The sequence below is a fragment of the Pogonomyrmex barbatus genome, unplaced genomic scaffold, assembly GCF_055798465.1.
Source record: "Pogonomyrmex barbatus isolate J1 unplaced genomic scaffold, ASM5579846v1 scaffold14, whole genome shotgun sequence".
NCBI lineage: Eukaryota > Metazoa > Arthropoda > Insecta > Hymenoptera > Formicidae > Pogonomyrmex > Pogonomyrmex barbatus.
The window spans coordinates 4,209,683-4,225,898 of NW_028297110.1; the positions used below are offsets into that span (position 1 = coordinate 4,209,683).

The following is a 16,216-nucleotide window of genomic DNA, read 5'->3' on the forward strand; positions in this document are numbered from 1 at the left end:
TGCAAAATGAGATAATTAAATGTACGTGTGAAATAATTAGTAGCAATTATGCCTGTGTGCAGAAACGTAAGGAATAACAAGATTATAAGAAAAAAAATAGTATGACATTAATTCTATAATTAACGCGAAAGTTCTCCACCAAGCTCACATTTTAAGATTTTCCACTACGTCGCTAAAATTTCCACGCGCTCGAAAATAGAACGAAGAATATATCTGACATGTAAGATTATTTCTTTTTAATGAAAGGTGATAAGTGCAAATATCGACACTACATACGTATTTAGCGAGAACAAATTTTCGCTTCATTTATAGATCGATTATTCTTCAAATAAACGCTTATCATAATAAAGACATTGCACGGACTACGTGAACGACACCATTTGATCTATTTAATATTTAATGATCTATTTAAGCATCGAACTTAAAATACATGCATGTCCCAGGTGTTCCTCGCGTTTTCTTTTACCTGTGGATACTTCGGTCAATGAACTGATGTTCGATGAAGAATAAAGTTTCACGACTTTTTTTTACAAGAATAAAAAATTATCAATTGTTTGTGACAAATCAGATTAGCTACGTACAATTCAATTTTTCTTTTTTATCTGTGATTCGTATATTGAAGCACAAGCGAACGCCAACAACCCTCTGTCTTTCTTCACAGAACGCAATACAAAAATAGTGCGTCGAGCAAGAAATAATCAAGTTATTAAAACATTTAGAAGCGAACAACGAGAAAGCAATTTTGTAGCAGCATCATTCTGGTATTATTATTTATGAAGAAATTGTCGTCAAAGGGAAAAATAGAGTGAAACTCTGGAAGAATTCTGAAAGCGTCACGAAATAAAAAGAAAATAAATAAAAAAAAAAATTTACGTGTCATCGTATTTTCGTTTACCAAGTATATCTATAAAGTTAACATTTGTACACTGCGCTATCACCTCGCTAATTTCTCTCTCTCTCTCTCGTTGCTATTTACTAAATTCCATCCGGAGATTCCACGCGGAGATTGCGGAACCGCCAGTCTATGCGCGATGTCAAGTTTGCAACTCGCGGTGCATTATCGCTTAAACGGTAAAATATGACCTCACCACCGGCGCGGAATGGGCATTATTCATCACGACCGGAAGTTTGATGTTTTCGGTTTAAAGACAGGCGGGCATATAAGTGGCGAACTCTCTCGCCATCGGTCCCGGTTCTACCTTCCTCTCTTTCTCTCTCTCTCTCTCTCCCCCTTTTCTCACCACCGAGATAAATTACTCGTGGCAGCTAAGTGGAAATACGAGAGAAGAGCCCGACTCTTCTCCGTGTGGTATCCGCCACTCGACGGCACAGGCGTGGAGAGGGTCAGCCGATAAATTCAGATAAAAGTACGAGCAATTTTCTTCTTGTTAACGCGACGGCGATGCTTTCTCAGGTGCCCGCGCCGTGAAAAGAACTTCGTTAAACGCGATGCCCGGCCTCGGACGCGCATCGGGGGAGCCGGAGTTAGATTAGTTAACTTGGGGTTTAGCGAATTATCCTGATCGCGTGGTGATAAGTCACTTTGAAACCTCGCCCTATAATTAGGTTTGTCTTAAAACAAAAACTTTGTTCGCCACGCTTTCACGGGACGAGAGAGCCCGGCGTTCGGTTCTCAGATTCCGCCTGCGATGGCCTACGTATGTCCGCTAACATCACCATCGAGGGTAATCCCGGCGGTTGCCGTCGAAGCCAATTTCGGATTAATGATATAATGCGTCCTCCACGTGATTTCTTTCATTATTCCAAGACGCGCTTATTTCTTAAATCCCTTTCGCGAAGAAATCGAGAGGGATACGTTAAGCGAATTTAGAAGAGGCTTACGCTGAGAAAAATTCGATAAATTTAGTTTTACATAATTTTATAAGATTTTAGATAAATAGAAAGAGAATTAGAGATAATTTCGTTTCAAAATTGTTCCAATACTGCACGAAAAAAATTACTATTCATTGTAATTAACTCGGTAGCTTTCATTTTCATTTAATTCTTAACATTAAGTGGACAATTTTGGAAAAGAAAAGTTGAGGAGCGAAATTATTTTATAACAGATTTACCTGGTAACGTTGATCTGATCGGTAATTTCGACGGTACCCAGGCGCCGGTATCCGGCGAACAGCATGTTGTTACCCATTAATCCGGAACCGCGTCCATCAATGGCGGCATATATGATACTTTTGTTTGTTACAAGATACGTGCCCCAATCGATGTTAAACTTCTCCGTCACCTGATACGAATCCGGGCCACCATATCTGAAAGGATAAATTGCGTGACACAGGCTGTCAAAACGCCACAGTATCGGCACATTTCATCGCTCACGCTTATGTATAAATGAATTTCACGTGTATATACATTTGTTCATTTTGAATATATTTTATTCCTTAACATTTATACAAACTAGAGCAAATATAAGACTTATTTAATTCTTATTACTGCCGAGTATCGTATTCAAATCATTAAGTCTAATCTTTTGAAAATTATATGTAAGAGAAAAACAAGAAATTATCTTATTAATTAATTTATATAAAGAATACTAATAATTATATAATATACTAATATAATATACTAATAATTATATAATCATGATCTAAAATATTAGAGAATAAAAATGATACGATGGTTCGATGATTAAATTTGAATTAGGTACTTGCAATGGCCAAATTGACCATTTCCTTCTATAAAAAAATCCTAATTCCATCATTAGATTTAGCGGATGTAACTAGCTACTTTCCTGATTGTTTAGCGTGCAATTTTCTCGGCTTTCACGCTCATTATGGCTCTCAATGGTCGTTTGCAGAAAATCTTTGTACCACTTCCTTAGAATTTAGGCTCAAAGACGACGGGGAAAGGCACGAAGAGAAAAGCCAAACGGCGACGAGAATTAGGAAATGGAAGTTCGAGAACGAAGATGGCTTTTCTGATACGGCATTTTCAAGACCGCCGACACTGACGCGGAAATAGAGACGGATAGTAACGATCTCGAGGATGGTGTGATATAAACGCGAATGTTCTTGAGAATGACGGTGATACGGCGCTCGGCAGTATCATGAAACACACATAGTGCGATCGAAGCGAAATAGACCGTAATGATAACCAATGATCAGCTCTATCGGGCACTGGCTCATACAGAAAAGCCATAAACGTAAGACGAAGAGATAAGAAAAAAAAAATTCACGCGTGATTAATTGTTTTTATGTCATTTTGCCGTGGTAAATATAAAAATATTTATAAAAATATTTTTTCACAAACTTTGTGACAATGCAGATACTTGATAGGGTGATATATTAAACATAATCCTTTTCGATTATTTTTTTTTATCCACAAAATAAATTTTATTAGCATTGTTAATTCAAATATAATTTAGAAATTATATTCGGGTTAACTGTTATCACACCAGGCTTCAAATTCATAGTACAGTTGGCATTATGCTGATCTGCAGTAATCCCATGTAATACGCATGTAAATGGTGCCACGTGTAATTTCGTGCCATTTCCGACGCAGAGAGTGACGTAATCACGTGAGAGTACTTTACATCTTTATAATAAAGTGAATTGGATAAAGGGGAGAATTTACGAGTGAAATTGCGTTATGGCTAGAAACGCGCGATATATCGAGCGGCTCTTCATGCCGAAGTGTTATGTCACAACAGAAACTGATATTACAAACTTACCGAACTTACAAGCAAATCTCATAATGAAATGCATTAAATGCGCGTGAAAAAACAGAGAGAATATCGTTAAACTAAACAATAAAATTTTTAATAACGTTCTCATCTTTTAAAATAAAAAAAGAAAAGATAGGAGAAAGAAGAAGCTTTTTTCTTCTCACGCAACTTACAATTCTAAGAGATTTGAAAAGTTTGTATTTATCATGTCATATATCTTTAAAATAATAGGATAGAAACTTCGCACACGCATGACACATAAAACAAAAACATTAACATCTTGTTTTTATGAATTATTATACTTGGTTGATTCGTTAACTTTTGATCTTTACATCAAAAGCGATTCAAGTGTACTCGAAATACAAAGCGGGTTACTTACTGTTAGCGAAATACAGAAAGGAATATTCATTTAACAGTATCAAGTTAGAGTACTGATTTCGGGTGAAGCTCGATGATCCATCCTCGGTTTCGATGAAAACGATTCGTATCACGGGCATTGACTGATGCGATCGATAATCTAGACTGGACGTAGGAAATTCATTGAAAACCAGAGAGAACAAGTGATCGCGTCCGAGTACTCTAGTGATATGTGAAAACTTCGGGCGATCCAATATACCGTTTCAAACACGAGGACAGTACAATTACTCGACTCGATAAAGCGAACCGTGGGAACTCAAACTTCTCTTTATTCGAACGAACGAAACGCATCTCTTTATTCGAACGAACGAAATGCATCTACGCAATTGCGAGAGTTCTTCTATGAGCTTAATTTTGCCTCGGTCATTCTACATTTTCAAAGGTGACAAAAGCCTACATCTAATATGAATGAAGTAGTACGATAGTATTTAAATCGACGTGAAACTTATTATTTGTCATTTACATAAAGGATTTATCAAAAATATAAATGTTTTATTTTTCTCACACAAAAAAATAAAAATAATAAAAAAAAAATAAATAAATAATTATTAAAAATAAAAATAATAAAAAAATTAAAAAAAAAATTATTATTTAATAAAAAAAAAATATCTTTCTAACACAGGAAAATTGCATACTGGATAATTTGGCCTTCTTAAAAATCTTTTCAAAACTTTTTTTCTCTTCAAACATAAATAGCAATTAATACAAAAACTATATTAAGATACTTAATAAATTTGTTTTAAATTAAATTTGTATTAAATTAAATGTTATTTATATAGAACTGTATCAAAATTGTATAAATTATTTCGACGAATGTATTTTTATAATGGAATGCGCCCAATTAAAATTTAACTATTTTAAGAAGAGAGTAGGGTTCCAAGGGTTCCCAGGGACCGAGTTACTGCCTTTCTCCTGACCGTTAATGCACAACGTGAGGCTTGCACTTTAGGGACGGACATCGACGAACTTCCGTCGTAAGCTCTTTGTACTTTCAAAAGTTCGAGCTCGGCCAGAACCGCCTACAAATTAGGTGTTATTAGGATTTACGCTGGAAAGTTATATCGGCCTTTAGCGTCATGCTTGCCAGCAGTGCTACTGGTTGCCGCGTGCACTGTCTAAATGTGGAAAACATGAAAAGCTCATCTTCCAACTGACTTTTGCAGTAATGACTAATAACTTCCAAGGTATTATCGCCTCGAAAAAAAAAAAAAAAAAAGGATTAAGATTTACTCACGTAAGCATATTTAAAATAAGCGAATAACTTTCTTCACAATTTCCTATACTCGTTTCGATGAAACGATAAAGTTGCATCTCGCATTTAAAAAAAAAAAAAAAAAAATATGTAAAACATCAAGAAAGCTTGACGGTGAAGAATGAACATCAAGGAGCGACATCGGGAGATAAAATGCAGGCAGATGCCACGTCTGGTTTTCTTCAATCTCTTTCGACGATCGTGTTACTCCCACTATTCCTTCGAGCGAAATCGTTAGAAGACATACCGAGTGCCGGGGATCGATCGATAACGTTTCTGCTTTTATCGAGGAGGCCGCCGAAGTTTTCGTTCGTGAGACTGAATACGGAATGACTCATCGCTTCGGTTGCGGTTTTACATCCCTTCCTAATTCAGGCCACGTAAAGGAGAGCTTCGTTTTCACGTCACGGTGCAGACTACGCTTCGCTGCCGCACGTTCGTCACCGCTCCTCCATTACGCTTATCTCGCGAGTGCATTATGACGGAACCGATTGATGACGCCTGCGGAGTGCGTTGTCATATTTCTTGTCACACCGCGGAAAATATGGATGCTTTTAAGTAAACGTCGAGATATACGCGACGCCGAAAAACGACGCGATGTAAGAACTTGCAGCTTGATAGCTGCAAAGTACTTCTGATAGCTGGGAGCACGATTATTCGTCACGTGTATCCAACATAATTTTAATAGTTGTCAAACACATCTTAAATTAAAATAAAATATCTACATTTTCACGTATTTTAAAGTTTCTTTTTTTATCTATGAAATCTATGGAGTAATATGATAACGCATGTTTTTTCCAAAAATTATGTTTACTTTATCGTATAAGTTGAATAATGAATTAAGAGTTAATATTGTTTACAAAATATGTAAAAGTTTCAATTTATAGAGAATAAAATACAAAGCGTTTATTTTATATATGTTTGAGTGTGAAATAATTTCAATTTTATGAGAAAGATATCAAGTGGTCCGCTTTATTAAAGATAAAGAAATCTTATCATTGAAAAAATTAAAAACTTACACATAAACCAGCATAGGATACTTAGTAGCCCCGCTGAAGTCAGCACCAGGTGGTATCAGAAGTCTCACTTGCGCGTTAAAACCACCAGGAACTGGGACTTTATATCTATGAACGTACGGTTGTGACTTCTCCATTAGTATCTCAGTCACTACATTGTTGTCCTCCCACACGGAGAGCAACGTAGAATTCTGAAAGCAGAAAAGCAGAAAAAAATGTGTAATGATAAATTATAAACTTAAATCGACCTAAATAAAATAAAAAGGTATTAATCAGCACCAGACGAATACGAACTTTAATGTATGTTAAACTGTAAGCATGAATTAAATGAATACTTTTTTTTTCCACATATTTCGCACGTAGGAAGATTAATTATTAGTCAATCGCCGACATTCAACCGGCAACGTAATAACGACGCTATCTATCTTCTTAACGCTCGATTTTTCTTTTCATCTTTATTCGCTTTCGACACCGATCGATCGCTGGTCACTTCCTGATTCTCTGACGTTGTCATAATCACGATAGATTATACACCGAGAGAGTGATGAATAACATCGTCAACACATTCAGAGACATCCCCGCAAACTTGCGGGAAAGTCGTATAAGACCGTTTAGCGGTTGCCTTCCCCAACGTGCCTCGCAACTTCAGACCGGCGCAACCCTCCGCGCGAAATCGATTCGCTTCAAAGGGCGAGTAGTTGTCCGAAGTTCTCCCCTTTTTTTTTCTTCACGAGGATGGCGTAACGGGAAATGGCGGGAAGAAGGTTTCGCGGTGTCCGGTTTTTTATCCGACGGTAAAAAAAATTGCATTAGAAATGTCGAAGGGCGCCGCGCCGTCGCGCGATTTGCCGCCGAGGTCGAAGTTTCCCGGGCGCGTTTTTGCAAACCGGGAGAGTTTACCCGCGAGTTCCGTGCCCTCTTTCCACGCCCGGCTCCTGGGGAGGATAGGGGTAAAAATGTAACGCGCAATCTGCGCGCTTTTGTGCGTCTCGAGCATTAGACTCGACGGCGGATCTCGATTTTGCATCGCCGCGAACTTTTTCTCGGGCGCCCGCGCTCGGATCCGCGTTACCGTAAGTTTCCTCCCGGCGAATGACAGGCGATCTGGCGGGGTTTCCGGCTTTTGTGGGAATCTCATACCGATCGCGATATGACGCGGCGATATCGATTTTCGATCGGGAACTTTGGATATACATTTTTTTCTCCCTCTCTTTCCTCCCCCCTCCCCCCCCCCCCGCGCGCGCGGGCGATTCGCTACGCCGGATATGTATAGAAAACGGCCGCAAGTTCGCGCCATCGCATACGCTCGACGCGGTATAAATTGATCAAGTTTTCGAAGCAGACAAAAAAGCGACAAAGCATCTCTGCATTATACCACCTTAATTTCACAAAATACAGCTAAAATAGTTACCACATAGTTAAGTATAGTTTGTTATTATTATTAATATTATTAATATAGTTTCTTATTATTGTAAATTGGATTTTGGCAATTTTTTTTAAATGATTGAAGAAACAGGTTCTTATAATATTCAAGATATTTCTTTTTCAAAGGGACAGTATAAAAATCTATTTCTTCAGTCATTTGAAAAATTACATCCAATTTATATAATCAATTTTTAATCGAATTTTATTCTAACTACTAATTAATTTTAATAATATACACTACAAAGAAGAGAATTTGTAAAAAAGAATGAGATGATACTTTTGTGAATAAAAAGCTTGCTTTATACTTTTGTAAACGCTCGAGATTTTTTCTCCTTTTCGATGCAGAGAGTAATAGAAAAGTTCAAATAATGGTAACAATTATTTAAACTTTATGTCATGAAAACTCAGCTCAGCGAGGTAGAGAATCGTGATATGGCTATTTGCATACCGCAAATGACCGCAATCTAGAACCATTGTTAACTGTACATTAAAAAAGAAAGAATCGACTTCAAATTAGTGAAAAATCTCGCTATGCAAAGTATGTACGCGAATTTTCCCAATTAGGCGATGGTAGAGATATTTCACGAGAAGTGAAATATCGGAGAGTCAAGCGCGATCAATTGGCGTCGCTTTGAGCCTTTTGTAAATTTCGATAATTGCTCGTATCATAATATCATCGTAATTGGATCGGCATGCAAGAGGGCCTCATGAATCGTGTCAAAGTACAACAAAGATCGACAAAGGGATTCCAGAGAGGATTTTGTACATGCCTGTTTGTAACTTTGTTGATGCGTGATATGATATTTGCATATAACAAATTGATCTATTAATTCTCGAAAAAAATTTATATTAAAAATGCACAGCGCTCTTAAAAAACAAAAGGAATTTCCGCATTGAGATATCCCTATAATTTATTAACAAATGTTATTAACAAATGTTTAGAACTGATTAATTAAATTAAGAAAGGAATTTAGAAATCATTTCAACTTGGAAAGATGAAATTGATACAGTATTTTACGGCTTGTGTTATAATAAAATCAATAAAATCTTGCAAACGCATTTATTATCTATAATTAATCAATGTAGACTTTACTTTGAAGCGAAAGAGAAGCGTACGACTTCATATTCGCGTTAATTAAAACGACCAAAGACGAAGGAAAGCAGACCGATCCGTACGGTCTGAAAGCGCGAATTTCATCGACAAGGTCGCTCTTTAACGTAATTGGATTAACGTTCATTGTCGACGTTTTCCCGGGCGAGAAGACCAATTATCAGCATTAAACGGCCGTGCGAAAATAAGCGATAAAGACGCCGGATAGTCAGATTTTCGCTCCGTTGATCGCGATAAAGCACGTGGATTCGTTCTCGACATTTTGCGTTAGTCGTTCTCGAAGTTCAATGACTTCCACTTCTCCTTCCCCTTTCCCTCTTCCTCCGTCTGTCGCTGCGGTAATCAGATTACAAAGGAGATATTCCGACCTAGATCGAGTGTACTTTATATTCGTGTAGTGGCGAACCGAGATATCTTCAAGTTCCAAATGCAGCTCAATTTAAAGATTTTAAACTTACCGTACATAATTCATATTTCGTATCAATAAAACGTAATTTAAAATTTAAATCTAGTGCACAACGATACAGTACGTGCATTTTTTTTTTTTTATTTCGGAAAAGCTCAATTGTTATTAATATTAATTTGCTGGCTCGGATCTTCGTTGTATGTAAATAATCCGCTATCGTTCTCGCTCGACTGTATTCCTCCTTTTTTCGCCTCGACAATTTGCGATTCCCCGACCCGTCTGTCATCATGGAAAGTCGACGAGGAGGAATTTGATTATCGAAAGTAATGAAACTTTCATCCGACCGCAAACTTTTTCTCCGAGGACGACGGGCGCGCAGGTAGATTGGCGAATAAGCAAATGGACGGATAGATTATAGACAGACTGGAAAGGGGGAAGAGAAAAATCGGTCTAAGGCGGAGTTTCCCCTTGACTATACTCAAACCCTTGTGCCAAGTCATCTTAGAAGTTTCACGAAGATAGGTGAACAATAGACGTGGCTTTTCATCCTCTGGAGATTTACATTTACAACTTTAGTTTAATCGGTTAATTTAAATTAACGCGAATTTTATTACTCCAATTTTTAAAACCAACATTTTTAAATAAAACTGTACTTTTGATTTCTATTTTTTCAACTGCAGATGCTAAAAATCTAATAAATATTATTACTAATTAAATCAAATAAATGAAAATTGTAATTTAAGAATATTTCAGAAAAACAGCAGCAAATAAGCGTCTCGCAACAAAAGTTCATGAATAAAAATTAAATGTACGTAACGTTTCATAAGCAAACACACAAAACAAACATTATAATATGCACGTTGACATGTCTGCTAAATATGCTGTTAGAGTTTGTATTCAAAAGACACTAAGTAGAGGTTGTAATGTCGGAATGAGGAATAAACGCATGTTTGCATTAATGCGAATTAATGAAGTTTTTTATTCATGCATGTGAAACCGAATGAATAACCGCTTTGACAATTTCGGTTGTCAGTTAATCAATGAATTAAATCTACTAATAATAATTAATTAAATGTACTTTATTTATATGGCAATTGCTATAATTCGCAAAAAGGAAGAGCAATTATGCATAAATGAATTATGACTAAAATCATGTACAATGAAATTATTCAAATAGCGAAAGTCACATTTTGAAATTAATATCCTTTAATATTAAAAATATATATTCAATCAATTATATAAATATTAAATATTATATAAATACAAATAAGTTTTATTTTATTTTTTAGCTTTCATCTCTTTTAACACTAAACACTTAATATTTTGTTTTAATGTTCATCAATGTTTTTTATTTTCATACCTCATAAATCATATATGATATAAAGATTATAAAACATTTCATTATTCATGTTTAGAACTTATTAGTTTTGAAAAATAATTCTATTATAAATACGGGTAATTATCAATTTCATTTTATACAATGTGATTATCGTTGTGTTTTCAATGGGGCGCTCTTGAAAATGTCGGTATAAAGGTGATAATGTCATAATAAGCGTATTTAAATGGAAAATTAAATAAATATGCTTCATGAAGAGACAATTTATCATTAAATCTTATTTCTTATTTCTGAACAATTGCTTACATATAAAAAGAATTCTACAAGTTCTGTTATTTAATATTACAGGAAATTCATCTTTCCTTATTTTAATATAGTTTTAACGATTCTTTAATTAAAAATTCTTTAATAATTTAAATTTCAGCTTCGTAATAGATAATAAATCAACTAGAATAAAATATGTGATAAAGATTTATTGATAAACTGAACTTCCTCTTGACCCGCGTTTCGCGAAAGATAGTGCGTGACAAATTTTATTTCACTCTACAACATTGTTCTGTGTAAGTTATTAAATTTATACGCGATGCTTCTGAATCGTCGATTCCAGCCAGCGGCCGTTGTTGATCGCGCCATTTCTCTCAACATGTTTTATTTACGTAACAAAATTGGAAATTGATACAAAACATGGCCGAGTTGAAAACGCTTGCAAAAGCACGCGGTCAGACAGCGACAGCCGTAACAAAATTTGGATAGCTTTACAGTACTGCCACTTTAAAACATAGATATCAATGTGATAGCCAATCTTTCAATTTATCAAGCATTTAATCGTAATGAGATTTTTATAATTACGACACCTTTCTCATTTTTACGTTAAACTACTACCTAAAAATTTCCTAATTATGTCATCAAATTCGCATGCTGTTACACATTTGAGTAAATGGCTTTTCAGTTTCTGTACTTGATTGTTCTCCTCCTCACGGAGGAAAAACGGATTCAAAAGCGATACGGGCGGGAATACGTGTACACCACGAGAGAACTTGCAGTTTAATGCATTGCCGGCACCATCGTGCCACACGTTTCGCCCCGTGTATTGTGCTTTTTACGAGGTCACCAACAATGTCGCGATAATCTGTCTCGGCGTGATTTCGATCTGATTAGGCCGAGCGAACGGTATCGCGAGCGTAATGTGTTTTGCGTGCGGGATTTCGAGAGCGAGCTTTGTTACACCGTCGTGCTCCCCCCCCCCCCCCGCGCACACGTGGCGGCGCGAGGGTGGGAGGGGGGCGCGGTGCGAGCCACCGCTCGTATATTACTCGCAGTGCAGCGTGGGGCCGGGACTAAACCATAGCCACACCAATACCTACTACGCGCGTATTCTATTGCTGTAACGAAATTTATTCGATTCGGCTGTCTGATAGCGGCCCACCGCGGGTCGTGTACCTTTCACTAGCAGAATTACGCGGCTGTCATCCATACGTCTATATCGCATGCAAATGCATTGCGCGTGGTGCGATACGAAAGATCATTGTTCGCGGTTCGGGTATAATATTGCGATTCGTAATGCAACACGCGGAGCAAAAGGAATTTCGCGGGATACATGCACACCAGTTCCCCCAGCCCTCCCCCCCTCTCTCTCTCTCTCTCTCACGCTCTATTCCGAGGGGATCAAATTTGTAGAAATCCGGGCTGCATACAACGTAATGATTGATGAATCCTATCAAACACGCTCTGCAGCAATAACATTGCACTCAAAGCTGAAACTAGTACGAGAGAAGGCGGGAATATACGAGATACCTGTTACGTTCCCTTCCCTGGAAGGAAAATTAGAGGCCCAATTTGATGGATTATGTTCATTATTTAGAATTTCAGTTAATGGCCTCGAAAACCAGAATTTAATCTTTACGCAAAATATTAATTTACGCATAATATTAATTAACCATTATACATTCTAAACCCTTTATGTAAACTCTTTGGCGTATTGTCGCCTCTCTTATGTCCATATTTTATAAAAAAATAATCACGTGCTGCATTCCGTATAACTGTCTGTCACCGCCAAAATAATTATCTCTCAAAATTGATAACTTTTTATTAAACGTCTCATTTGTTTCGCAGTAATTTAATTTTACTGATATTCCTACTAATTATTATAAATATTTCACGATGTAAGAATTTTCATTTCTGTGCCGCAGCTAAAACTTTTTCTTCCGTTTTATTAAATTTTTAAGATTTTTAATTTATTTTTAAAAAAAGAGTCGAGACGAGAAACGAACATAAAAACGTTAAATAAACACGTACCTTATTGTAGATAGCTATATCGGGTACTCCAGGCCCAGCGCAAGTGAGCACGTAATGCGAATTGTCAGTGGAGAATTTAGCGCTGTTGTACAAACACCGGCTGCCGTCCCTCTCTCTGACAACGTTACAAGTCAAACACGTTGACTTGTGCTCCGAATCTAGCAGCGACACTCTGTACAAGTGCTGAACTGCCGACTCGCGTTCTGTAGTGGCCAAGTAGTATCTGTAACAAAAATAAATATTTTTCCTCAACAAACGTACTGCAATATATCATCTCGATTAATATAGCGTTCTGGCGAATATCAATTAACTTCTAATAATTATAATTTTTATAATTATTATAATTATATACAATTCTATGCAAATCATATGTACCATTAAATCGAATGACTTCTTAATAATTCAATTACGTAATCGTATATAATTTTCTTTTCCTCGGAACTGCATATGATCGATCGTGTGCGTGTGTATAATTCTTATTTTCGTGCGGCATAATAAATTACGGTATAATAAATTGCCGAAGATATCCTCGCGTTACGTGCGGCACGTGCGAGTGTGCAGGAGAAATTATCGCGTGCGTTAGAATAATGTCGGCCAAACGTCGCGCCGACACGTTACCGCTAAGAAATTAGTTCTTCGGTATCTGCATTATGGGACATGGAGAACACCTGTTGCGACACCCTGAGATATCCCGTATCGCGATAAGGGGCCGGCGAAGACAAATTGTCCACTAGCTCGATGCTGCCTTCGCCAAGACGTGTCTCAGCGTGGTATATTTAGCGTTCTATTATCTCGCGTCTTGTTAATCCCCTCTCCCCCCACCGGCAGATGTTCTCCATCAGTGCGTATACGAACGGAGCACGTTCGCTAAACAGAAGTGCGCAATTTCCATATGGACCGCACTATCACCGAGGACCCCCCTGGCCGATTTATTGAGAGTCGCTCCCGTTCTGCGGCCATCAAGCTGCTACGTCAGCAGAATGTTGCCATTAGATACAATCAGAAAGCTGATGGTGTAAATTGAGGCCATTGACTGTCCGCTGCTTGCCCGTACCTGTTAATGTGTGTCGCTGATACCATCACACATTAATCAGATCTATTGTTCCCCGTCTGTTCTCGACGCTTTTAGGAGATGCAAGGGATGCATTACGTGGAGTGCCTACTTTCTTCTTTCAAAATTCCAAGATCTTGCGCGTAATTGAAGTATAGGATTATCTCTAATTAGGATGAATACGCGGAAGAATCACACAAATAGATGTGTAATTCTTTTACAATTTTAGCCGCGAAACTTATGATTAATAAAATTATTTAATATTTTTCTCGAAAGAAAGATGATATTTCGTATTTTTCGAATATTATATTTCTATGTAAAAAAATTTTATATGAAACACATCAGAGAGTGCATTTTCAGTATGTTACTCTTATTAAATAAATTATAATAAAACATATGAGAAAAATAGGGCATTGTTTATTATTTTCATCACCGATTCCGTAGAGAAGAAGATCCATGTTCACAACGGTATTAATCATTTATGAGACAAATAAAGAAAATGTTCAATATAAAGCGTAAACATAAGTAAGCTCAAGAAAATACATACATATTCACACAAACTTAACATAATTTAATTATCATTACTGATGTTAGTTTCAAATTAGTTTCCAGTTACATTCGAATATTAGTGTAATATTAGCATAAACTAGTCTGATGTGATGGAACTTATGCTGTTTGTTTGATAATTCTCTATGTCTTATCTATGCGTATGCAAATTGCAGCGCTCAGTGATGTAGCATTGCGAGTGAAATTGCTAGATGCTTTCCTGAAAACTTGTAATACCAGCGGCACTCATGCAAATGATAACCACATTCATAATACTAGTATCATTTTTCAATTTTTAAAATAGTATATCTTTGAAATAAATTTAGTATCTTCAAAATTTCTCTAAAAATCGCGTTGTTATAAATATTTCACGCTCGCTCTTAAATATATCTGCGATTACATATAATATTTTAAAAAGTATCATAATATTTCAGAAGATTTTACATTTTACAAAGTGATCGAAGTAAATCTCTACTTCCACATCTGCCAGCTTCTAATTTTCCTCTTACTTAAAAATAAATATATACTTTCTCATATATGAAAGTATCCCGTATATGAGATTATTTATAAATATTTAACCACGGGATTTCAAAAGTTTGAGACTGAAAGACCAAGAGCACGTTTATGAATTCTTTATTGCTTACGTAAATCAGGTTGGAGCTAAATCAGGCTGATAAGATAGATGACTCGGGGTTATTTAGAATGGATTAATTCGAGCATCTTGTTAATTTGGCCTATCGCATCAATCTTGAATGACCTCGGGGCCTCGCCATCGTCATTCTCCCGCGTTGTATTCGAGAATTGCAACTTTTGATGGCTCTACACCTCGCGACTTTCTTCGAAAATGAAGATCGATCGATTTCAAGCAAGTTTGCCCGGGGTTCCGAAGGGGCCTTGGGAGAAAACCCTCGGGAGACCACCCTGGCAACTGATATCTCATTGTCATAATCGCAGATGATAGCGTGTGTTATGACGGGATTAAATTTCGCGGCTGCATGTATATTCAAAGATATGTTAGCTATTTGTTAGAGCAAATATGAGATTATTCGTACGGAAGGGAATCTGGGAAACAATCTACGAGAAGCGAGGATTGCTGAATTTCATATGGAAATAGAATCGTCAAACAGACACGAATCGATCGATATTTTCAATTTGAAATTGTTAATCAAGCTTACAATTCTGACGTGTTTTAAAAATGTATTTTAACTTAAATGTAAGAATCATACTGCATATAATTAAAATTAAGACAAATTGTAAAATAACATATCTTATACTTGATAATTACAATTAACCAGTTACGTAATATTTCAGAAAATCTTTCTCAAGCGAATGAAGAAGTGTATGTAACGAAAAAGAGGATTCTGATGATTTAATTGAACGAAATTGGATCGTCCTGCCTGGTTCGGGTCGGATAACCGATAGAGTAATTTTTCTTTTCTTCAGCGGTACAGCCTCCTCACTCCTGGTGCATTACTAGAATTGATCCCAGTACATTAGTTATTGCGAGTGATATATACTCGTTGCTGTGTGCGAGCCAGCAGACTTTAATTACAGACTTGCAGCTCGAGCTATAGTACTCGACCTTTTGAGCGCGAGCGGTGTTCCGTTAACGAAATTAATCAGCGAATCCATCGTATCCGGTGGCGAGGGGGGGGGGGGGGGAGGAAAGAGGGAGGGAGAGG

General features: G+C 36.8%; 1 protein-coding gene across 5 annotated transcripts in view; it reads right to left on the reverse strand.

Annotated features, from left to right (window-relative positions):
* The window catches only part of LOC105424479 (dipeptidyl peptidase 4 omega), a 301,174-nt gene that overhangs the window by 9,031 nt on the left and 275,927 nt on the right, over nucleotides 1–16,216 (reverse strand). For all 5 annotated transcript variants that reach the window (XM_089073120.1, XM_089073119.1, XM_089073115.1 and 2 more), the window contains 3 exons: nucleotides 12,938–13,160; nucleotides 6,368–6,555; nucleotides 2,073–2,267 (listed from right to left, as the gene is read on the reverse strand). In XM_089073120.1, the coding sequence (XP_088929246.1) occupies nucleotides 2,073–2,267; nucleotides 6,368–6,555; nucleotides 12,938–13,160 (606 nt within the window). The remainder of the gene's footprint in view (nucleotides 1–2,072; nucleotides 2,268–6,367; nucleotides 6,556–12,937; nucleotides 13,161–16,216) is intronic.